This window comes from Spea bombifrons, chromosome 5 (assembly GCF_027358695.1).
Source record: "Spea bombifrons isolate aSpeBom1 chromosome 5, aSpeBom1.2.pri, whole genome shotgun sequence".
Lineage (NCBI taxonomy): Eukaryota > Metazoa > Chordata > Amphibia > Anura > Pelobatidae > Spea > Spea bombifrons.
This window is the reverse complement of record NC_071091.1, coordinates 65,441,644-65,465,681: the sequence shown is the minus strand read 5'-3', so window position 1 is coordinate 65,465,681 and position 24,038 is coordinate 65,441,644. Positions and strand designations below refer to the sequence as shown.

The following is a 24,038-nucleotide window of genomic DNA, read 5'->3' as shown; positions in this document are numbered from 1 at the left end:
AAAAACTACCCGATGTGGGGTCTGCCATTGTCGTAAGTCATTTGATATTTTCCTAAAACACCACACTGAGCTTATCCTTTATGGCAAAGCAAATGAAGTCCGTTCCTAGATAGACTTTAGTCAAAGTGTAGAGCTGGGTCCTTAACGCATTGATTGTTTCTCACAAAGCAGTACAATGAGTGGCTCATATGGCTGAAATGCAGCTGCCTGAAAACATTGTGCATTGTGATACAAAACCCCAATGGCGTACCTAGGCCTTGTACCTGCTGCTATGGGGGGGGTGCCATAACGACCAGGGTTTGGCAAGGTGTCTATACACAGGCCTGTGTTTCTGTCACCCCGCCAGGGCGCCCAAGAGGAGGACTGAACGCCTCTTAATTGGGCCAAAGTTAAGAGACCTCCGTTTCAGTGGTCCTCGTGGTTGTTGTTGTTATTATTTGATGGCACTATATAAAACAAATTCCATGGCGCTGGGAACTATTACGGGGTGAGCGCTGGTTCTCCGGGTCAAGACCGGAATCCTCCGGGTCACGGGAGCGGGGTCTTAACACGCCCTGCTCCCCGCCCATTTTTCCTTTAAACGGGGGTGTTTCCCGCTGCCGTCAGTGGGACCTCCCACCGACGTCAGTGTGCAGTGCTGGCCGCATCCTGCAAGGGAAGGCTCTGGGTAGCCGGAGTCGAAAAGTTCCCGGGTATGGACATAACAATTACTATATAACATACCGTGTTTCCCCGATAGTAAGACACCCCCGATTGTAAGACGTATCGGGGGTTTCAGAGGGGTCGGCTAATATAAGCCGTACCCCGAAAGTAAGACATATGTCTTACTTTCGGGGAAACACGGGGGATTTGCCGGGTCCGCCACTCTAAGGGGCCGGGAAGTCCCCACCAAGGCCGGCCTTACGTGTCTGCGGCCGCACAGGATTTAAATTAAAACATCGAGGTTTTTTTTTTAACTTTATTTAACATCCTCCATGTTAAATAAAGTTTTTTTAACTTTATTTAACATGGAGGATGTTAAATAAAGTTGAAAAAAAAACCCGATGTTTTTATTTAAACCCTGTGCGGCCGCAGACCCCTAAGGCCGGCCCCTTAGAGCAGGGCCGACCTTTGGGGTGTGCGACCGCACAGGGCGCCACACTCCAGGGGGTGCCAACCTGCGGCACCCGGCACCCCTCCAGAGACGGACAGTAATGTCCGCCGCTGGAGGAGCAGGCTCGCAAGGGAGCGGTATCGGAGGTCTTTAACAGACCTCCGGCTCCCTTGAGTGATTTTAAGCCGGGTTCAACCCGGCTTAAAATCACTCAAGGGAGCCGGAGGTCTGTTAATGACCTCCGATACCGCTCCCTTGTGATCTGCGCGGCAACAGCTGTTGTGCGCCGGGGTTTCTTGTCAGATCCCGGCGCACAACACTGAAGCCGCGCCCACCGCTGTCCGTGCCCTCTGACCCGGAAGGAGACAAGAACTGAAGAAGAGGAGCGAAGAGGAGGAAAAGAAGCTGAAAGAAGAAAGGAAAGGTAGGAAAGCATTAAGTGAGAGTGGATTGGTGTATATGTGTGTGTGGATTGGTGTATGTGTGTGTGGATTGGTGTATATGTGTGTGGATTGGTGTATATGTGTGTGGATTGGTATATGTGTGTGGATTGGTATATGTGTGTGGATTAGTGTATATGTGTGTGGATTTGTGTATACGTGTGGATTGGTGTATATGTGTGTGGATTGGTATACGTGTGGATTGGTAGGTGTGTTGATTGGTAAGTGTGTGAGAGTGATGGGTGTTATGCTGTACCATTTCCAATGTCTTTTTCATGATCTAATTATGCTCTAAAAGTACATCATAACTCCCATCACTCTCAATTTTTTCCCAATATAAGACATACCCCGAAAGTAAGACATAGTGGGGCTTTTAGGGATAAAAAGAAAGTAAGACACTGTCTTACTTTCGGGGAAACACGGTAGCAATATGACATACAGCAAATGAGCTTACAATCTAGAGGGCGTTAGGGTGTATTACACAATAGGTAAAAGTGTCATTGTTCGGGATGGAGCATAAGTATTGCAGGAGAGGGACTAGGCCCGGGCTAAGCTCAGTGATAAGATGTCATATCCCAGCAACCAGCCCTGGACCTGTGCACAACACAGGACCACTAGGGTAGGAAGAAAAAGAAAGAAGAGAAAATGGAGTTCTGAAAGTATAGTTTCCATTTGAGGGCAAGCATGTCTTTAAGGGCAAATGTATGCTAGGATGTTTGTGTAGGGGCAAGTGTGAATACATATGTGTGTGTGTAAGGGCAACTGTCTAAGTATGTATCTTGACAGTCTATCCATTGCTATTTTTGTTTTGGGCCTAAAAGGAACATGCGTATGAACTAGTGGAGTTATTTAGTATTGTTTTAAATAATGTCCTTCACTGAGTTTGGTAACTTTAAAAATGTCTGGACACAGTTTAGTAAATTTCAAATCATAGGAGCCACGTGACACTGCACTTTAGGTTGTTCAAATTATTTTGCCACATGAGGGGCTATTTGAAAAAAGTAAAGATCAAATGCTCAAGATATGCCATTGCAAAAGCTAGAACTGTTACAAAAACAAATTTTTTTTTAAAACATTTTTTTTAACGTGATAAATGGATTAACGTGGGAATAGAGTGCAGTTGGTCATTATTTGAGTTTTGTTCTTACACATACTAACACCATACAGTAACAGACAGACAGATACTAACGTATTATGTTCTTAAACACTTACACCTTACATTGACACACACTAACATTCTACACTCATGTACACACATGCTTACACCGACACTAATACACATACACGCATGCTAATGCCATACTGTAATCTCCCCTAACATCATTTATACTAACGCTACACTCTTCTATACATGTATCCAACAACATACACTACATATATAAAAACACACACTAACACTATGCACACATACACACTGAGTCTAGCACTACAGTACAGTAGACATACTGACTCTGGCGCTATACATTTACACTAGGGCTGCAACTATTTTCATAATCGATTAGTTGGCCGATTATTTTTTTGATAATCGGATAAAAAAATAAATGTAAATTGTTCATTTATTTAAAATAATTTAATAAACAAACAGGATGTTAAAACCAAACGGCAGAAAAAAAACTTTGATAAAAATGCATTTCTTGTTTTTATTTTCCAACCTGCCCCCCAGTTATGCACATTTGAGCCCAGATATGCCACATACCCCCCAGATTTGCCTTGTACCCCCCCCCAGATATGCCATAGTGCCCTCATAGATTCAGACTCGTTCACAGCACACTGACACAGGATTAATCTTCACTGCCCCCAGGATTTAGATTCCCCTTAGTTTGCCCCCCCCCTTTACCTCTAACTGCACCTTAAGTTAACCTTATTAAATTATTTAAATAAACTCTCAGTCCTCAGTCCAGGGCTTCTACGATGGAGTGACTTTCCGGTGCTCCACCATAGAAGCCCCGGCGGAAGTATTGGCCAGCACAGTGGAGGTGATCTGTATGCAGCGCTGCAGGGTACCCGGATCATTTTCTCTGGAGCATGGGGGTTATGTCTGGGGGGGGGGCATATCAAGGGCACAGTGGTATGTAGTGGGTTAAAAGGCATATTTGGGGGCACAGTGGCATATCTGGGGGTATAAGGCATATCTGGGAAGGACGGAGTGGCATATCTGGGGGTATAAGGCATATCAGGGGACACTGGCATATCAGGAGATATAAGGCATATGTGGGGAGGGCAGAGTGGCATGTTTTGGGGTATAAGGCATATGTGGGGAGGGCAGGGTGGCATATCTGGGGGTATAAGGCATATCTGGGGGTATAAGGCGTATGTGGGGAGGGCAGTGTGGCAAGCCTGGGCTCAAATGTGCATAACTGCGGGGGGCACTTTGGGAAATAAAAACAAGAAATGCATTTTCTCAGTTTTTTATTCTGCTGTTTGTTTTTAACATCCTGTTTGTTTATTCAATTATTTTAAATTAATGAAAAATTTGCATTTATTTCTCTATCCGATTAATCTAAAGAATTATCGGCCAACTAATTGATTATGAAAATAATCGTTAGTTGCAGCCCTAATCACCTCTTTAAAACTATTTGTTGTGGTGGGGTCTTTTAGTGCTGCTGGACTCCTGAATACGTTTGTGGGTGCAGGGTAATGCAGAGTACTCACTTCTCTGATTGCTATTGTGATTGGTTTAGAGAGTTACTGTGTTGTAAGTGCAGTGGATTGCCAGGTTGTTGGCAAATACTAATGAATCCATTGATATAGCGGACAGCTCAATATTTCCTGGTGGTTTCGCACAATTATAATTGGGATGATAAACCTGCTAGTGCCATGGATGGTATTCAGCAGCTGTAGGAGAATGCATATCCACAATGGCTGTGTATATGTAGACAACATTGCATACACGGTAGATGCAGTTGGGCTGCTGGATAACAGAAGCACAGCAGCTCCTGGGAAAGGAAAACTGTGTCTACATGAAGTGCATTGATGAAAAACATAGGTTTTTGTTTCACTGCAACCCAAAGCTTTAACGTAAACCTGTAAAGTATGTATTAATGTGTCTATTAGCAAATATTTGTTGTACCTTTAACTCATTGTTGTACCTCCTCACTATTTTATATTGGTTTTGTTGATCAAAAAATTGAATGAACTCCTGCATTGCGCTGATTACTATTTTTTTTTTTTCTCAATTTCAAGATTTTCCTAGAAGGGATTCTTGCAAGGCTGCAAAAAATGTCTCTTGATGGCATCGTTATGCACTCCCGTGATCTAGTAGATCAGGAGACACTGGATGCTGGGGGATTTGGTACAGTTTCTTTGTGCTTTCATCGAAAATGTGGCGTAGTTGTACTGAAAAAGGTATATACGGGATTCAATACTAAAGAGTAAGTTAAAAATCTTTTTTTTAATTTTCACAATAAAAAATAGTGAGAAATGTAAATTTGATTTTGTATTCTTCTTTTTATAATCTAGAATGAATTAAATGTATAATGGAAAGTCTGTTCCGGATACTGTTTTCTTCTGTGGATGAGAAGAAAACAGAAAAAATCCTACATTTTCCAGTTCTATACACTAAATAAATCACGTAACTGTTGAAATCAAGAATAGAAATAAGAATAACTAAGAATATTTTTTTTGTTTGTAATACGGAACTGACATTGTAACGGCCTACCGATTTATATATAAATATATAAATAACATTGTTTCTTTTTGTCAAAAAATAGCAATAATATTGTTAAAACTAGACTCCTTCACTTTCATCAATAAATGCATGTCAGATAAGGTTTGAATTAGATGTAAACACTGTCCTAGTGTTTTGCTAGTTTAAATTGCTAGTAAATCTATAGATAAAAAGTAATTTATGCTTATGGTTTTTTTTCTGCTCTGCATTTTTAGCATCTGTTCTGTAAAGTGATTATTTGCTCGAAGCATAATATTAAAATAGATAAGAGTAAATATTAATGCAAAGCAAACCAAAAGAAAATGTCTATAAGAAAAAGTTGGGTGCATCAAACAGGGGGTAATCCTTTACATTTACCAACTCGGACCCATAGAAAAAAAATTACGTTAGAACGTGTATTAATACATGGAAAGTAATAAAAAAGGTTCATAGGTTAAAGTTGGTACATCAAAGTACCACAAAGTAGTGGATCATTTCCAAAAAATGATGAAAGGAAACAATATTGGGAATTTATTGAGTGATACAATTATTATTGTGTAATACAGTCCCTGTATAATACTGTTGCATTAAAAAGTTAGAACCCAACTGAAAAATGAATAGTTGTATATAAAATGGAAACTATTCTCAGAACCTGCGTTACACCGAGCACAGCATCAGCTTCGGCTAAGCGGCCAAGTGTGGTTTAGCCCCTGACAAACCTCGAATCTCTGCTTGGTGTAACATGCATTGGGCACTTTTATTATGTCTCCCCTTTGTGTTAAGATGCTGATCATTCAGTCGCCGCAAGGTCGTAAAGAAAAAGGAGAAAACTTTCCAACGCATTTGATTAGGTAAAGCTAGTCTTGTCACAATTAAATAGATTTACAGATAGTCTGATAGGCACGAGCAGCAGTACACCGCGATAATATGAATGCTGGATCGTGCGATCAGGCATTCCCTTCTGAACGCCTGACAGAAAGTCTTTGGAAGAGAGATCCAGCAGGCCAGACCCTCGATAGACTCCATTTAAAGGGGCTAAGCACCTTTAAAATGCAGAGTACCTGGATATCATCTCCCGGTGCTTGGTGTCTTAAAGTCACAGCGCGTCCTTAATTGCATAGCATACTCTGATGACGAAAGAGCAGCTGTGAAGGTAAATATGTATCTGAATATTAGAGCTGATAATGATTATGTTTCATGTATTTCTATGGTTTTAAAAGAAGGCCCTACTTGTCCTGAACAAAATGATGTATAAACTGGTTGGTTACATCACATATGGAACAGGGACAATGTGAAACCCACCTCATTAGGGTATGAAAATACCCCAGCACTGAAAGGGTTAATTAGAAGCGCTGGAGCTCCGTGCTTCCGCTAATTGGCTGACCAGAACACTTAGAACATTAAAATGCAATATAAAATCTATAATTATTACTTTTAAGGAACCAATTTCCCATTTGCGTTTATCCATGCCACATATTACAAATGGCTGCTGTAATAATATGTTTAGGTTTTGCGTACCTACCTGGGACATTCTTCAGATTTTGTAAATAATGCGTGTGAATTTTTACCGCTTGTGTTGTTAGGACAGTCTGATTTAATTCAAGTTATTCATTTTATTTTTTTTTTTTAAGGAGCAATGAAGCACTTCTTGAAGAAGGTAAAATTATGCAGAGACTCAGTCATGACAGAGTGGTGAAGTTAATTGGCATCATCCTAGAAGATCAAAACTACTCTCTGGTAATTGAATATGTGCAGAATGGAAATTTATTACACGTCCTGAAAAAGGTATTTTGTGATCTTGGCACTTAAGAAATATTTAAGCAAAATGTTATTGCACCTCGACACCAGGAAGCATTGCCTGTAATATAAAACTTTGGCATATATAAAAGAACTTGCTACAGCAATTGTGTCCTATCTATGTTACTTTTAAAGAAACGTGTTAATTGTAAAAGTACATATGCAGCACAAAAGTATACACTATGTGAAATGCGTGTACGCAAAACAGCTGTGCAAGCTTAACCAAAAACCTTTTTTTTTTTTTTTTTTTGCACATCTTTATACTAATTTAAAGAATATAAAAATGTTCTGTAATACTTTACTCGAGTCTTTAAAGTTGACATCTCCTCCAAATCACAGTAGCAAAAAACTACCTAAAGCCACGTGCATTTTTTTTTTAACATCAGATTTGCAAAATAACACCTCTAAACTAGCAATTAATTGAATTTTCTTTTAAATCGGCTATTTAAAAAGGTAACTCGGTGGAGAACTGTCCAAATTGTCCTCAATACAAACTATAATACCTACTGTATATATACACACACGTATTAATGTGTCTGCTAAAACAATAAAGGTAGAGTTCAGCATGTTACATAGGCCAAAAGATGCAGCTGCCCAGTGCCCGAATAGACTCAAGGTCCCATGCACGACAGCCTCTTTGCCTTCTGATTGTCTTTCAAGACTTGGCTGACCCCTGAGGGTGAAGATAGAGGCAGAGAAGGTGCAAAAACTTTAGGTACATTTCTGCACATGCATAGTTTTTTTTGCTTGTGCTGACAGTAATCTTTATGTGAAAGTAAAAAAAAAAAAAAAATAACTGAAAGCCCAGGCAGATGTGATGTCAGAGCTAAAACAAAATTAAAATAATTTCTCACTGATTTTCACTGCTTGCGTCTATTACGGATGCATATTTTTTTTTCTTTTACCGCCACGTTACCATGATTACCACTTCTGATATGTCTTAATAAATACATTTGTCATGAGAACGTTTCTGTGCATTTTTTAAATGTTATCGACTCCAGATTGCTTGATTTTATTTACTTTCTTTTAGGCAACTGTCCCTATGTCTGTAAAAGCCCGTGTTATTCTGGAAACTATCGAAGGAATGATTTACTTGCATGACCAGAAGATCGTTCACAAGGATCTGAAACCAGAAAACATATTGATTGATGGTGATTTTCACGCCAAGGTAGTTTTTTTTTTTTTTGTCTGTTTTATTTTTTTTTATTTTATTTTTTTTGTCGTAGTTGTTTAATAGGAGCACAGTATTGATTATAACTTGGTCCCCTTGGGACTAAAGAAACACTTTTAACCCCTTAATGACAATTGCCGGTTCTGGCACGTCAATTGTCACTAACCGGATGTTAGTCCATGTTAGACCATCATGGCTTTAAACAACAACACCAAAACGGTGTTGCTGTAATGCCTCGATGTCGAGGCATTCAGCAACACAGAGATCGTCATCAGGGGCCCCTCCCCGGCGTGTCAACGTCCGGGGACCCCCGTTTAGGAGGCCATCAATACATAGACGTTAATATGCAGTTGCCAAGGTTTAGACATTAATGGCTGTGTGTCGAGTTATTTTCAGGGGGACAGCAAACTTACACTGTTATACAGGCTGTACACTCACTACTTTATATTGTAGCAGAGTGCCATTTCTTCAGTGTTGTCACATGAAAAGATAAAATATTTACAAAAATGTGAGGGGAGTACTCACTTTTGTGAGATAGTGTGTGTGTGTGTGTGTATATATATGTATATATGTATATATGTATGTATGTGTATATATGTGTGTGTGTATATATATATATATATATATATATATATATATATATATATATATATATATATATAATATAGGGTTAATGTAGCCGCTCCCACTTGCATAGAGTACACAAAAAAATCCTGCATCCAGGCCAGAGGACTTATTTTCATCCTGCTTTTTTCCTTTGTTTGTATATCTCAGAAACATAGCAGATACATCCACATACATGCACCATTAGATTATTTTTTCCTTTGTATGCCTGACTTGTTAATGTATATAAATGGAAACATTACAAAAAACAAGTATCTTTTTATGGCTTTTTGTTTATAAGTGTATTCATCCCTTTAGATTGCAGACCTGGGGTTGGCAACACTGAAGACCTGGAGCAAGCTCACCAAAGAGGAGACTAATCGCCAGAAGATATGCAACAAATCCAGTAACACAATGAAAAAACACAACGCAGGGACGTTGCTCTATATGGCACCAGAACACCTCAAATCTATTCATACAAAAGCCACTGAAAAGTCTGATGTGTACAGTTTTGGCATAGTAATGTGGGTGATATATACTAACAAGGAACCTTATGAACGTAAGTTTGTTTTTTTACACTATATTAGATATGACATGCTAAACATTAACCACAGAAATGCTGGAACACATATACACACTGCTATTAGTTTATTAGTTTTGTATTTATTTGTTTTTTTCTTTAAAAAAAAATTATATAAACTATATATAGATAAACAATGTGTTGTATGTAGATCAAAACATGTTATCTTGATGCCTGGTGAGGACAAGCTTTTGTTGCATGCAAGAGTAGCGGAGATGGCCCTACATTATAGATAAAAACGTAAAAAGAGGAAAGGAGTGAAGAGAAACGAGAGGAGCAAGGAAGTGAAAGGATGGGAGAGAAATTGCAGTTTTACACAGCTGCTATGATTTCATCAAAAAGCTTTTTAGAGGAAATATACTCCTCTATGATCCGTGCCAGGATACATTTGTATTATTTATATGTATAATTCTGTATTTTATGATTGTTTAGGTGGCAACTATGTATTTGTAAATATTAGCCAAGTACTGTGGTTGGACTAGGTGGGCCGACTGTTTCTCATCTACCAACGCATTCTTCGATTTTTATTTTTTTGTATGCAGCGTATTTAAATATTTCCTTAGTTCCCAATTTTCTAGTGTGATTTACATGCAGTTTATTCATTGTACGCTACAGTTGTGTGTTGCATTTCCAAGCCGGACTTTGGAGATGGTTGTCTGGTTTTACGCACAGCACTGACATAAATTCAAAGTATTGTGACAACTTGTGGCAATATGTGGATTGTATAGAACATTTGATGCTATTTGCAACACCGTTACACACTGCACCACCTGTGACACTGTTAAGTGCCATGTAGCCATCTGCCTAGAGGCTTTCAATTTGTAAGAACTAGCTTCTCAAATAGCAGCAGATCTTGAGTAGTTGAGCATGTGTGACAAATATTACAATAAAAAAGGTTACTATTTATATAAGTCTTGTGTTTGGCAGATATTACTACACATGCCTCCATAATCATAGGACAATTACAAAACAATATAAACTTATTGTGGGACCATTGTGCGCCAATAGAATAGGTTGGAATGGGAAAACAACTTGTATACTGTGGAACACAGATAGTGGAACCAATACTTTGGTCAAGTGGAACCCTCAGTTACGCCAAAATATGTACTATCTGCGTAGCTCAATGGGTCAAGCACATGATTTAAATATTGTACTCGGTCCCGCTTGATGTGATCAAGATTGTCACGTCTATTATCTTAGCCAGGCCGTTGTAAGAATCACAACAGCCCCTGGATCACCCTTGACATTTAGTGGTTCACATTTCACAAACATGTCAGTCCATAGGTTGTAACTTCTTTTTTTAACATTTATCTGTGTTCTAGATGCAATTAATGACACCCAACTAATGTACTGTGTGACAAACAATGAGAGGCCACTCATGAAAGACTTGCCAGAGAACTGTCCAGAAGAATCCAGAGACCTCATGCAGAAATGCTGGAGTGATAAAATAGAGGACAGACCTATGTTTAAAGGTGACTAACTACATCTTTACGGAGAGGGGATCCAGAGCGCTCCCTCTTCTAGGGGAGTGGCTTTGTGAAGGGGCAGGGGTAGCCATGTGTAAGGGTGGGGCTAATTGTGAGTAGATGTTGGGCTAGCTCCAGACAGCTTTAAGTGTTCAATAGTAAATAGGTGGGAGTTAGGTGTGGCCAAACACCACCATGTGTTATTCGATGCAAGCTGTATTTTAAGCAGGTTTTGTATAACTTATTTCTTACATATAATTTTGTTAATATAATCTATATTTTTTTTGGGGGGGAGAGAGATTACCCATCTTAAAATGTACCGGGGGGGGGAGATTTCGCCCTAAAAATTAGTCACCAGTAAGCGAGCATCAGAAAAAGCAAGCGGGCTGCTGAGTTGTATTGCTAGCGGTATTCGGAGCAAAAGAAGCAAGGTGGTACTGCCACTTCACAAATCTAATGTCAGGCCTAACTTAGCGTAACGTGTACAGTTCTGGAGACCCCATCTCCACAGAGGTATTGGCATTCTAGAGAAGAATCAGACATCAACTACCAACATGGTGAACTGTTTGTGGAATAAAAAAAAATATAAGGAAGGATTAAGGGATCTCAATATATATATAGATATAGATATAGATATAGATATATAGATATATATATATATAGATAAGAGAGTGAAGGTATGTGACAGAAACATTTAAATACTTGAATGATTTAACAAAGAACTGGAGGGAAGTTAAGTTTTGGGATTATAAGCCTGTTCCAACACTCTACCAGTAGAGGGTCAGAGGCATAGATGTAAAACATGTAAAGAAAAATACCAAAATATTGTTATATTTTTCTTTCAGAGTGTGACTATATATTCAGTAAATTTTACACTCAAAATTACGAGAAATATATTGAGAAAGATGTGGCTGAAGTTAAAGTAAGTAATCCAGAGTGACATTTTGTGTGTGCATATAAAATGAATGTATGTATATTAGATTCACTATATGATATGAGTGAGGCTATTAAAGCACTGGTTGTTAATTTTGAGGAATCCTGTGCTGCCTCCACAGTAGTAGCACAGAATTATATTTTATTCTAGTAGTCCACAGAACCCCAAAGAAAAAGCTATGAAAGTTTTTTTACTTAATGTAATAAAGATTTACTTTACTGAGCGAGTGGTGGATAAATGGAACATCCTCCCAGCAAAAGAAGCGTTACGTCCACAAGACCCCTTAAGTTTTTATTTTTCTATTTCTCATCTTTGCCCCTTTCTACTGTATTTTACTGTTTTAAAGATATTAAAAGTTAAGTTTTAGAGTGATTTGAAGTAGGTTTTTTCCAGTATAGATATCTGCTGTTGCAGTAGTTAAATATAGCCTGTTTACCTTTTGCTCTTGATCATCCTGTCCTTGATTGTTTCCTGGGGAGTTTGCTAATACTTAATAAGCAGCATCTATTAGATTTATTGGACTGTATGCTTAACACAGGTACCCACTCTGAACCTTAACCACTTTTTCTGGGAACATTGCCAAAAATGCTAATCATTGCTTGTTTAAGCCTATCAGACCCCAGGAAAAGTAAAAACTTCAAATTAACTGGCAACCTCCCAGAAAATGTGAGAGGGAGAGATGATCCAGCTATAGCAGGCAAACAAATTATCTAATCTTAATGGAAGATTAGAGGGCCCTCCTTGTTATCAGAAATTCATAGGAATGCAAAATTAGTTGAAAAATAAAGTTTGTAAGAATATGAATGCACAAGTTTAGTGTGTGTGTGTGTGTGTGTGTGTGTGTGTGTATATATATAATATATACACTGCTCAAAATTATAAAGGGAACACTAAGATTACACATCCTAGATCTGAATGAATGAACTAATCGTATGACATACTTCCGTCTTTACATAGTTGAATGTGCTGACAACAAAATCACACAATTCTCAATGGAAATCAAATTTATCAACCCATGGAGGTCTGGATATGGAGTCACACTCAAAATCAAAATGGAAAACCACTTTGAGTTACATTGTGTTGTTTAAGTGTTCCCTTTATTATTTTGAGCAGTTTATATATTTTTCTATTAGTTGTGCTCATAAGTTTGCATAAACTGGCAGAAATTGTGGGCATTGATTTTGAAAATATAACTGATCATGCAATAAAACACTTTTATTTAAGGCTAGTGATCATATGAAGCCATTTATTATCAGAAAGTTGTTCGGCTCCTTTTTAAATCACAGTGATAACAGATTTTGCCCAAGTAGCCCTGATCAAAAGTTTACATACCATGAATGTTTGGCCTTGTTACAGACGCACAAGGTGGCACACACAGGTGAAAATGGCAATTAAAGGTTAATTTCCCACACCTGTGGCTTTTTAAATTGCAATTAGTGTCTGTGTATAAATAGTCAATACGTTTCACAGCTTCTGGCAAACTGTCATTTGGACTGGCAAGACCAAAATAGAGCTTTATGTCACGACCATAAACGCTATGTTTGGGGAGGGGTCAACGAGGCCTATATCAAAAAGAATACCATCCCCACTGTGACGCATGGTGGTGGATCATTGTGGTTTTTTTTGGGGGGGTGAGCTCTGCTGCCGGTGGTCTGCCTGGAAGCCAGCAATGACGCGATGATGTCACCGCGCAACTTTATTAACAACTGACAATTGTCAGTTAAAGAGGTATGGGGGCATGCTGCTTAGATGCCTGTATCTCAGGCATCTAAGCAGCTACATACCCCCAACATATACCATTGGAAAGGTAATCGCCTCGCCTTTCCAACGGTATATAGCTTGTAAAAAAATAATAAAAAATATTAAGTTAAAAAAATAAAAATGTAAAAAAAATGATTTGGGGGTCTCTAAAGGCAGATAAAAAAGATCAAAATTGCCTAGAGACCCCCAAATGAAATTATTTAAACAAAGTAGTTTAACTTTAAAAAAAAAAAAAAAAAAAAAGTTTAAGTATTCTAGCTAAATGATCACTGTGGTAGCCAATGTTACCACAGCGATCATATAGCTATAAAAAGTCACATTCCCTTTTTAAAAATGGCCGATACTAATTTTTAATCCTATGATCCCTTTGATCATGGGGTTAAATTTAGCCAACGGTAGAGGGAGGCAATTTTTGAAATCCTGATGAACTGCAAATATTATTTAAATCAGCCATTTAGCCTGTGTGGTACGTGAGTAACCATCTCATCCCTGGAGCGCCTTGCATTTTTACTGCAAAACTTATTTTTGCTGTAAAAGTGATTTTTTTTTTCTCCCTTTACCATCATTTCTTTGGGATTGTAAGGGGAAAGAATGGTGTGTGCTTCTGTGAGTGGATGTATTTAAAGTATGGTGTGTGCTTCTGCGAGTGAATGGAGATATGAAAGGCGTGTGAATGGTCAGTAATTAGGGTTGAAGCCTTGACGTGGCATTACTGCTCACGTAGGAAGTTAAATTATGGCACAAAAAGTACACATTTGCAAGAACTACACCCCTTGGCGCATCAAATGAGGGGCTGCATGTGTTTCTAGTACAAACCTGGAGTGCGCAAGACACAAATGAACATGTCATTATGAAAGCAACATATTCCATCATTATTTGTGCACTCAACTTTTGTCCTAGAAATACATGTAGCCCCTCATTTGAAGCTCCACGGGGTGTAGTTTCTTAAAATGGATGAATTGTCTGAATGAGGGAGAGCATGAGTTAATGTGATTGTGCGTATCATAGATGTATAATTGTGGAAGGGCAAAGATGGCACTAGCAGGATGTTTGAGCCTTGGGGACCAAGATGGCACAAGCCGGGTGTATATGGGACAAAGATGGCAAATCATATGTGTGTTATCTGGGTGTGCAACCTGTGATCTATCCCTGTAATTTAGGGGGTTTTAAATATACCATTAATGCCGTGTTTTTATGTGAATTCCAATTAATCTATACCTGCAAAGCTGGGTTTCTGTGTTATTCTGTAGATCCATATCTGCTATGCTATTTTTCCATACATTATTTATGTATACCTGCAAATACAGGGTTTGTATGTCTTGTTCAGTTGATTAATACCTGCAATGCTGTTTCCATGTATTTATTTGATCTATACCTGCGATGCTACGTTTCATATATTATTATTGTATACCTGCAAATACAGGATTTGTATGTCTGATTCTGTTTATTTGATATATACCTTCAGTGCTGAGATCACAAGTGAATTTCAATTGATCTATACATGCAAAGCTGGGTTTGTGTGTTAATGTGTTGATCTATACCTGCTATCGGCAGCAGGGTCTAATATTTATATATATATCGGCAGCAGGGACTAATATTAATATATATATATCGGCAACTGAGGCTAATATTAATATATTTGGGCAGCAGGGGCTAATATATATATATATCAGCAGCAGGATCTAATATTAGGCCCTTAAATCATTTAGTGCAAAAGTTAAGGTATTGTGTTGTTTAAAGGATTTCAAGGATTAGTCTTAATAAATTGTGGCTTCAGGCTTCCCATGTTGAATGATCAAGTATTGTATTGTCCAATAACAAAAGTATCATTCCATAGCACATTACTTTTGGCAATATATATATATATATATGTGTGTGTGTTTTTTCAGTGGTATGATTTAATGGTGGAAATTATTAATGCCCCCCCAGATTGACTGTGGTATCTTGTGTGCCCCCCCTATATATTGTTTCTAGAGTCGCCACTGTATCTATGAGATATAATATAAATCTTCGGAGCTCTCTTGCATTTGTACTGGGAGCATCAGTAAAAAAGAAAAATAACAAAAGGAGGGGTAAACACTAAAAAAAATGTAATCTATAAAACTGCCCAATATTCTCTACCCCTACTACTAGAAGTACTCAAAATAGAAAATCACAAAAAGCCCTTTGCTCCCCCCCAACCCAGAAGTTTTTTGTTTTTTTAAAAAAGTATACAAAATATAATAAAAAGTGTATGTGTGGTATGGACCAGAGGATGTTGCTGAATTGTGTTATTTTTTGCAACTGTTACACCTAGTCTGTACAAGAATTCCTAATCTAAATTGTAAGTAGGCTAGGGTAGGAAAGACTATTATTTATGAAGGTTTTTAAGATAGCAAGCTGTTTTTCATACTACTTCTATAATATTTAAAGATAGTTAAAACATATTCATTGAAAATTCCAGAGTACTTTCCCAGAACCAAAACCATTTGTCCAGAGGATGACATCCTTGCAAGTAGATTCTGTTGCCGAACCACCAAGCATCCAGCCAACAGGTAAGAAAATCTAGAAATGTTCTAAATGGTGCTAAAAATATTTTTGTTTATGGAGGGCGAAATTTGTGTTAAACTTGTCATTTTTTTTTTAATGCTTTGAGTCTTTGTTTGCCAAATGTAGTGATTGTAACAAGGGTGTTGTGGAGAAATCAGTAACCTGGAGATCAAACTAAAATTATCTACCATTAGATTTAACAACCATAAAGAACACCCGGCAGCGTACAACACAAAATGTTATCTTGTAATATTGTGCACAGTATTCAAAAATTAAGAGCTCTTGAATTACTTTTCCTGGTATCATTGATTTTTATCAGCGCACTTGGAACCTTGAGTCTAAGGGAGGCATTTACTGATCCCAAGCACTTCTGTATCATTCTTCTATTAGAATCTCACATTGTGCTATTTGTGCACTACATTTTCTTCTCATGTAGTGCACCTTTTTATCATGCTTTTATACCATATATTATTGTTTGTTTGAAGCTTTATCTATACCAGTTCGTGCATTTATCTTGGCCGTTGAGGTGACTCCAGGTTTTTAGTGTCCCTAAGCGAGATTTATGGGTGCCCACCTCTCCAACAAATGATGAAAAATCAAATGCCACAAAACTAAGGAGTAGAGATTTGTTATGAGTTGGTATATAAGAGAACTATGTTTGTAAACTAGTCAGGATTGCTTAGGATGCTAAAAAACATTTGGTGGCCATAATTGGTCCTGTGGAAGTTGCGTTATATCATGGACACACTCTGCTGCTCTAGGGATCGTCTAGCAATAAAAACATACTGTAATGTCACATTGTCAGTGACTGTTTTGCTTGTAGATCATCCACAGTCACTGCACAGCTCCCAGGGTCTACAGACAATAAACTTGATAAATGAACAGTTGTTCCAAGCAGCATCGAATGATCCTGTACAGTCAGAGGAACCAAAAGAAGAGGAAATATTGGAGAGAAAACTGCAGGCAGAAATGAACTATCATCAGACGGGTAGCTTTTCTCACTCTTCATTACCCATTCAGGGTGACAGAATTGGGAATCCATCTTCTGCTTTGAATGTTGGACCCATCGATGGTCTGTATGAAGAAAGAGCTGTGCCTGCTTCTTACAACTATGGGAACAGTATGCACCCTGAAAATGCATATGCCTCGAGGAAAAGGCCAGAACCGACTGCTCCTTTTAAAAGCATTAATGCCTCATCTATTCGGCCCTGGAATGTATCAAGTAGACAGTATGATCTAAATGCAACACGGAAAACTCCATACACTGCACATAATGTCCCAGTCCCTGAATCATCAATACCTAAACCATACATGGAACAGCAGCAGGTATATCCTCTAGATGTAAGACAAGCAGAAGGTGAGTGAACTGGTGTACATGCATGTGTCTTAAATGTGATGGTATTATGCAAAATCTATTCAACCTCATAATGCAGATCAAGAAATTCATCACTAAAAGATCACACAGGACTTTTTGAAGCAGAATAATCAAGTAGCAGACAATACTCTTATATCTCCAAGTGCATATTAAGGGAATGTGCTATGACAAAATATTTCTTTTAGCAGTAAACAGTGTCATAGTGTTTCAATGAAGGTTTTGTTTTAAGTATTATTTGCAAGCCTTTGATGAGCCATTGTAGGCATTTTTGTGGTGTGATATCTGGGAGGCATGTCCAGCTTGAGAGATTTTCTCTATTACATCACATTTATTTATAAAGCGCTGGCAGATTCCACAGCGCTGTTACAGTCAGAACAATTTCACATACAAAAACACATGCAATAACAAACTGGTGCAGAGGAGAAGAGGGCCCTGCTCTTGCGAGCTTACAATCTAGTCGGTGGTTGAGGGGGAAGTGAGACAATAGGAGAGGACGGCTTGGATGGGGATGAGTTGTAGCCACTTTCTGCAGTGGTACCTGGTATGTCGTTTCCGGTGTAACTCTTAAATAGCCACTTATAAGGAAGCCACTAGGGGAGAGGCCACAGCAGCTACATTTCCAAGCAAGCTTGTTTCCAAGTGAGGGCTGGGAATTTTATAGGGCTGCCTCGCAAGTGGTCAGATAAGGTGATTGCATACTGGAGGCAGATGTTGGCTTACAAATGCAATTAAGCTAGACTAGGGGGCACCATATGGGGACATTAAAAAGCTGAAGCTGTAGGTACTTTGCATGTTAAATTATTGGTTAAATTACTAGTTGAGCTTAGGTTTTTGTCTAATCGACAATATGGCATGATCAGTAACATTGCTTATTTATCGGCTTGTTTCAGACCAGTGGCTAACTTGCATTGGATAAGGTGCATCGTTTTACTTGGTGTTCCTTGTGTAGACACTTATTCCTTACATGTATGATTTCCCCCTTGTTTTTTTAGATAAATTCTTAAATCTTAGTATATCAAACAGTAGTGGTGTACAAATTGGAAACCATAATTCTATGAACATTCAGAGTAAAAGAAGGCCAGATTACCAGGCCAGATGCCAGTCGGAGGAGAAATACTTATACTATATGCAGCACGGTGTGTTTGGTAAGTTTTCTTAACGATAGAAATGGTGATTATACAATAAAAGCATCTGTGCATGTCATGGAAAATATATTTGCCCCTTTCTCTCTCTTCATCCCTCTTCTTTTTTTTTTTTTTCTCTGTTTTCCCTTCTCTCTTTCCCCCTTCTTACCTCTGTTCCCTCCACTTATCCCCCATTCTTCTTTCCTTCTCTCTCCGTTTCTCCATAGTTCTCTCTCCTTATGCCTAAAGTAATTTCTATTGTCGCAGCCCAAAGGAAGCTACCATCCTGGGAACAAGTAGCTCCACCCAGTTGATTGAGGGCTGCCATTGGCTCCTCATTGTTCCTGGGCCTCTGTGTCACTTGGGAGAGCGACAGTGTGTATTGAGCAGGGTATGCGGGGAACACCAGGGGTCTGATCTATAGACTATGCCTATGACTGAACTATGGACTGAACAGCAGACTATGTGTCTGCTGTTCAGTCCATTAGAGGGTCTCTGTAGCTTTATTTATATTTTAATTATTTTTTTTTAATTTTTTAAATGACTAACTGCCCCCCCCCTGCTTTTCTGTTTCAGGACGGGAGGGGGGGTGAGAGACATGGTTTCTCATCCCCCTGCACCGATCACACTGTGATCTCTAATCAGGTCCTCACAGACATGCATAGAGATCGCAGCATCTGTGCCTCATCGGAGGACAAGATATCCCCTGCAGGGGATATCCTGTCCTCCGATGAACTTCCGGGTTACGTCAGCAGCCCGGAAGAGAATGCCCGATCGGGCAGTTTGAAATGTAACAGCTTTCCGACTTTCATGCCGGGAGCGGTTACATCAGATCAGACAGCAGAAAGCCGGCGATGCTGCAAGAAGGGCTGGACGTACCGGTACGTCCATAGGGGTTTCTTAAGAGGCGTTTTTTGGACGTCCCGGTACGTCCATAGCTGCACAGATACACAGGGGTTGGTAATTAAACAAAGCTACAAACCAAAACCTAGCTCGATCTGAATGTTTACAAATCAACCAACCACTTTGTTCCAATCTCTGCTCTCAGTAACTTCAAAACATTCTCTGGCTAAACATTCTCACTGTGCCATACACCCTGTCACAATAGATATATATATATATTGTGACAGGGTGTGTGTATAGAGAGAGTGCTTTATTTAGCTCATGGCTCAAGCACAACCTAGCTTACTGAAGCCTTGGTATGCGGAGTCTGTAAAGCTTAGATGCCTAACACTATTAGAACAATTAAAAGATCCCTTAATGTTTTAAAAAAAAAATAACGTCTTTAATAAAATCGGTTATTTTAGAATTGACAGTAAAAAATATTTAGGAAAAGATGCTGTAAGGCAACTTGTGAATATCTAGGCTCTGGCTACCCAGAGCCCCCCTTTTTAGATTATGGGTAGGCAGTCCAACTAATTTCAATGAGCTTCCTGCTGATATTGGTAGGCAGTACACTGATTTCTAGGAAAGTTTCTAGGTATGCCTATGAAGTCAGTGACATTCTCCGCGATGAAAGGCTCCATTTTTCCCTACATCACCCCAGGGTATGAGAACCAGGTAATTTCTATTCAATACAGTAAAAATGAACAATGCCATGTTAAATAATATAAAGTCTAGGGGTCTCACGAGCATGCCATGATCTATGGGAAAGACTTTGGAGACAGCCACTACTCCTTAGGCCATGGATTTAATGTTTGTGATATAAACATCTTTATTATAACATTAGTGCTATTATCTGATAAAATGGCTCTAGAGCAGTTTATGCCAGTATAGATACACGTTGATGTTATATGTAGACAGGGTCTACTATTTTGTTTTACATTGAAATTGCTTGATACATCTGGGTTTGTGAACTGTGTGTATGTTATGGCAATTACATTAAAACATTTTCTTTTCTTGTAGATTCTACATCTTTAGTAAATGAAAAACAGCATCAGTTTCTGGAAAATAATTTATCTAAAAAATGGAAAGCATTTGCTCGTAATATTGGCTTCAGTGAGCCTGAAGTTGAAGAAATTGACTACGACTATGAAAGGGACGGACTTCAGGAAAAAGTTCACCAAATGCTGCATAAGTGGAAGATGAAAGTAGGTTCCAAAAACACCACAGTGGGAAAGGTGGCCATGGCACTTTATAAAATGGAAGAGACTGAATTTCTTGACCAATTAATTGATCTGGGTGGAACCTTATAGATGCACAAGGGATTATTAACCATAGGAAAGAGACCAAAATTGACTTAATTTTAGTTTTTTAAGGAAAAGCTGTAAAATGCAGTGAAAGCCTTGTCCAAGTCTTCACATGCTGGTTTTCTACATGATCTTTGCAGGTAGCAGATCATGTAGCTCGTTTAACCCCTTGGCGAAAATTGACGAGCCATTCATGTCAAAGAAGAACATCCTCTTGGTGACAATTGACCAGCCTGGCAGGAGGTTAAACAGGTTTAGGGATCTAAAATTGCTTTCTTCTCCTAAACAATGTTGCTGTAATGCCTCAATGTGAAGGCACTCAGTGACACTAAAAACCCACCCCAGGACACATTGTGACAGCTCCGGATAGGAGTCGCAAGCGTCATAGGGAGAGATTTTGCCTCTCGCAAGATGGTGACGCCCATTAAAAAATAAACAAGTTCCAATAGTGTGTATCCAGGTACTACAATAATCCATGTAGGTCAATGGAACCCAGCTTACTAATCACAATGTGATTAATAAAATAAATTCGGTAACATGTAAAAAATAATTCCCCACTGATGTCACCATCAGGGGAACAATCCAGTACCAACAAAATGTTAGAAATGTGTCAGGAACCAGAGGGATTAGAACCTACAACACTGTGGATTCCAGGATGAATCACTTATTCACTACTCCACCAGGTGGATATTGGGTTGCTGTGTCCTTCTGCCTCTCCTTGGACCATTTTGTGTCTGCATGCTCTTGACACACCTGCTCCTCGTTCTGTCAATATAAACCAGGCATCATCCTAGCCTCAGTGCTATAGAGCATTGTGTTCCTGGTCTTGTATACCGAGCTACTGGTTTGCTGCATCTGATCTGTTTGCTCTGTATGACCTTGGCTACGTTCCTGATCCTGACTTGTGTACCAGACCCCAGCATGTCTCAGACTTACCTACCCTCCCATCCGTGGGCCCTGTCTGTTGGCTTCCCAGCCATGGGCCCTGCCTGAGGGCTTCCCAGCCGTGTGCCCTGCCAGTGTGCTTCGTTTCCTGCCTGGACTGAGCTAGTCACCCCAAGTTTATATCTTGCTTGCGCCCAAGAGAAGGACTAAGGCTAAAGTGGAGCACAGCCCTGAACTGTATACGTCAGCCTGCCTAGAGCCATGCTCTGAACCCGAACCTGCCCCTGCATCGAGACTCCTACCTGATCCTGCGCCCAGTGTCCTAACAAAAGCTTTTTCAGATAAAAGGCAGAAAAACTATTTTTTTTTCCTCTTAACTATTCACTATATATATATATATATATAATATAATATATTTATAGTGAAGTAAATATTATGAAAATAATGGTATCTAAAGAAAGCCCTTTACATTACAGCTAATCATGAGCACCGCAGAAATGTAAAAACAGCTCTGTCCTCAAGGAGATTCTACCCCCCCCCCCCCCATTCTCAATGAAACCAGGATTGGACCATAAGAAAACTCTGGTGTCCCCATTTCCTTCTTTTTAATTTGTTTTTATACATATCAGTTTATTTCATTTAAAAACAAAAAACAATATTTTCAATAATACCTTAACTGTGCAAGAATGGAACTCGCATACACTCACACAAGAACATAACTCACAGTGCTCATAGGTATGCGCTGTCAAGAACTCTCAGTACACGCAACTCACGGACAATTACGGGTAGACCTTCTAAAATGATGAGACAGAGGGAGGCAGAATACCAAAAGAATGCTTGTCATCCAGGTTTTCAAATTCTCCCATAAATATGAATGCATGTGTATATATATATACATATATCGCCTCTTTTAGGGAACCTGAATTCAAATAGATATTCAGTTTCTCAGAAAAGCAAGTTTACATATTTTGTCATTCAGTGCCATATGAACAGACCATTTTATACGAGTAGATTTTCTTTTTTTGCATTTTTGATTGAAATACCCTGACCCTGCACAGTAATCAATGTATGTGTTCAATCCAACAGCCTTTACGTGGCTAATAAAATGTTATTCTTCGCTTGCAATCTGTGGATCCCGTATGAAATGCATAGAAACATTTTAATCTTTAGTTTATAAGTAAAATATTATTAACAAAAAACAATGGCTAGTCTGCAAAATCTTGTATTTTATGTGTTCGGGTTTGCTAGCAAGTTGTCCTAATAAGCTTTCTATTTGCTCTATTTTAAAGATTCTATTCTCTTTTCTATTCTATTTATTAGTGTAAAATGCTAAAAGCAAATCAAATGCATGGAAAAATAACCTATGTATAGGTTTGTACATTTTTTATTTCAAACCTAAGTGATGCACGCGCACCCGGCCATCTGCATGATGTAAGAAAATGTGATTCTTTGGACCAGGCCACCTTCTTCCGTTGCTCAGTGGTCTAAATCTCAGGTGCACATTGTAGATGCTTTGGGCAGTGTTAAGGGGTCAGCATGGACACCCTGATTGGTCTGCAGCTATGCAGCCCCATACGCAACCAACTGTGATGCACTGAGTGTTCTAACACCTTTCTATCAGAACCAGCATTAACTCTCAGCAATTTGAGCTACAGCGGCATGTCTGTTGAATTTGACCACAAGGGCCAGCCTTCGACCCGCTACAGGCATCAACGAACCTTGGCCAACCGTGACCCTATCGCCAGCTCGCTGCTTTTCCTACTTTTGATAGGTACTGACCTCTACAGACCAAGAACACCACACAAGAGCTGCAGTTTTGGTGATGCTCTGACGTCCAGCCATCGCATTCTGGCCCTTGTCAAAGTCGCTCTGATCCTTACACTTGTCCATTTTTCCTGCGTCTAACACATCAACTGTGAGGACACAATATTCACTTGTTGCCTAACAAATGCCACCCACTGACAGATGCCATGATAACAAGATCAGTGTTATTCACTTCACCTGTTGGTGGTCATAATGTTATGGGTGAACGATGTATACTTTACTTTTTTATATGTATTAAAAACCCACATTATTTGAGTAACATGGGGCAAGGAATCTTCTTTCTCTCAGGATTTAAATAATTTTTTTTGTCAGTGAGACAGCTCTCACCAATATGGTGGTGCAGGAGAAGGTGGGTAACTTCAAGACATAAAGTGAACTTTTAAACTACTGCACTGATTGACAAACAAAAAGTTGTTTTTTGTGGGACGCAGGGAGAGCACTTATATGCTTTGTTAGCTCTTAAAGGGCTTTAGAGTCTACTTATGCAACTTGAAGTGATGTAGAGACGCAATGTTAGGTGCAAACACACACACCATCGTTCTTCAGATGTGAGTCTAATGTTAAAACGGGCAGATATGGAAGATCGTGATTGTTCCAGGCCCAATAATATAAGAATGCTAT

General features: G+C 39.0%; 1 protein-coding gene across 1 annotated transcript; it reads left to right on the top strand.

Annotated features, from left to right (window-relative positions):
• Window positions 1-4,720: 4,720 nt before the first annotated feature.
• On the top strand, window positions 4,721-20,757 carry RIPK1 (receptor interacting serine/threonine kinase 1). The gene is made up of 10 exons (XM_053465984.1): window positions 4,721-4,904; window positions 6,811-6,964; window positions 8,007-8,144; window positions 9,069-9,309; window positions 10,653-10,802; window positions 11,642-11,718; window positions 15,935-16,025; window positions 16,844-17,377; window positions 18,388-18,540; window positions 20,425-20,757. The coding sequence occupies exons 1-10, from the start codon at window positions 4,753-4,755 to the stop codon at window positions 20,712-20,714; spliced, it is 1,980 nt and encodes a 659-aa protein (XP_053321959.1). The 5' UTR covers window positions 4,721-4,752; the 3' UTR covers window positions 20,715-20,757.
• The last annotated feature ends 3,281 nt before the right edge of the window (window positions 20,758-24,038 follow it).

Coding starts and splice junctions, on each gene's coding strand:
- RIPK1 (XM_053465984.1), top strand. CDS start 4,753: ATGTCTCTTGATGGCATCGTTATGCACTCCCGTGATCTAGTAGATCAG. Junction 8,145..9,068: donor ATGGTGATTTTCACGCCAAG/GTAGTTTTTTTT, acceptor TCATCCCTTTAG/ATTGCAGACCTGGGGTTGGC. Junction 18,541..20,424: donor TATGCAGCACGGTGTGTTTG/GTAAGTTTTCTT, acceptor CTTTTCTTGTAG/ATTCTACATCTTTAGTAAAT.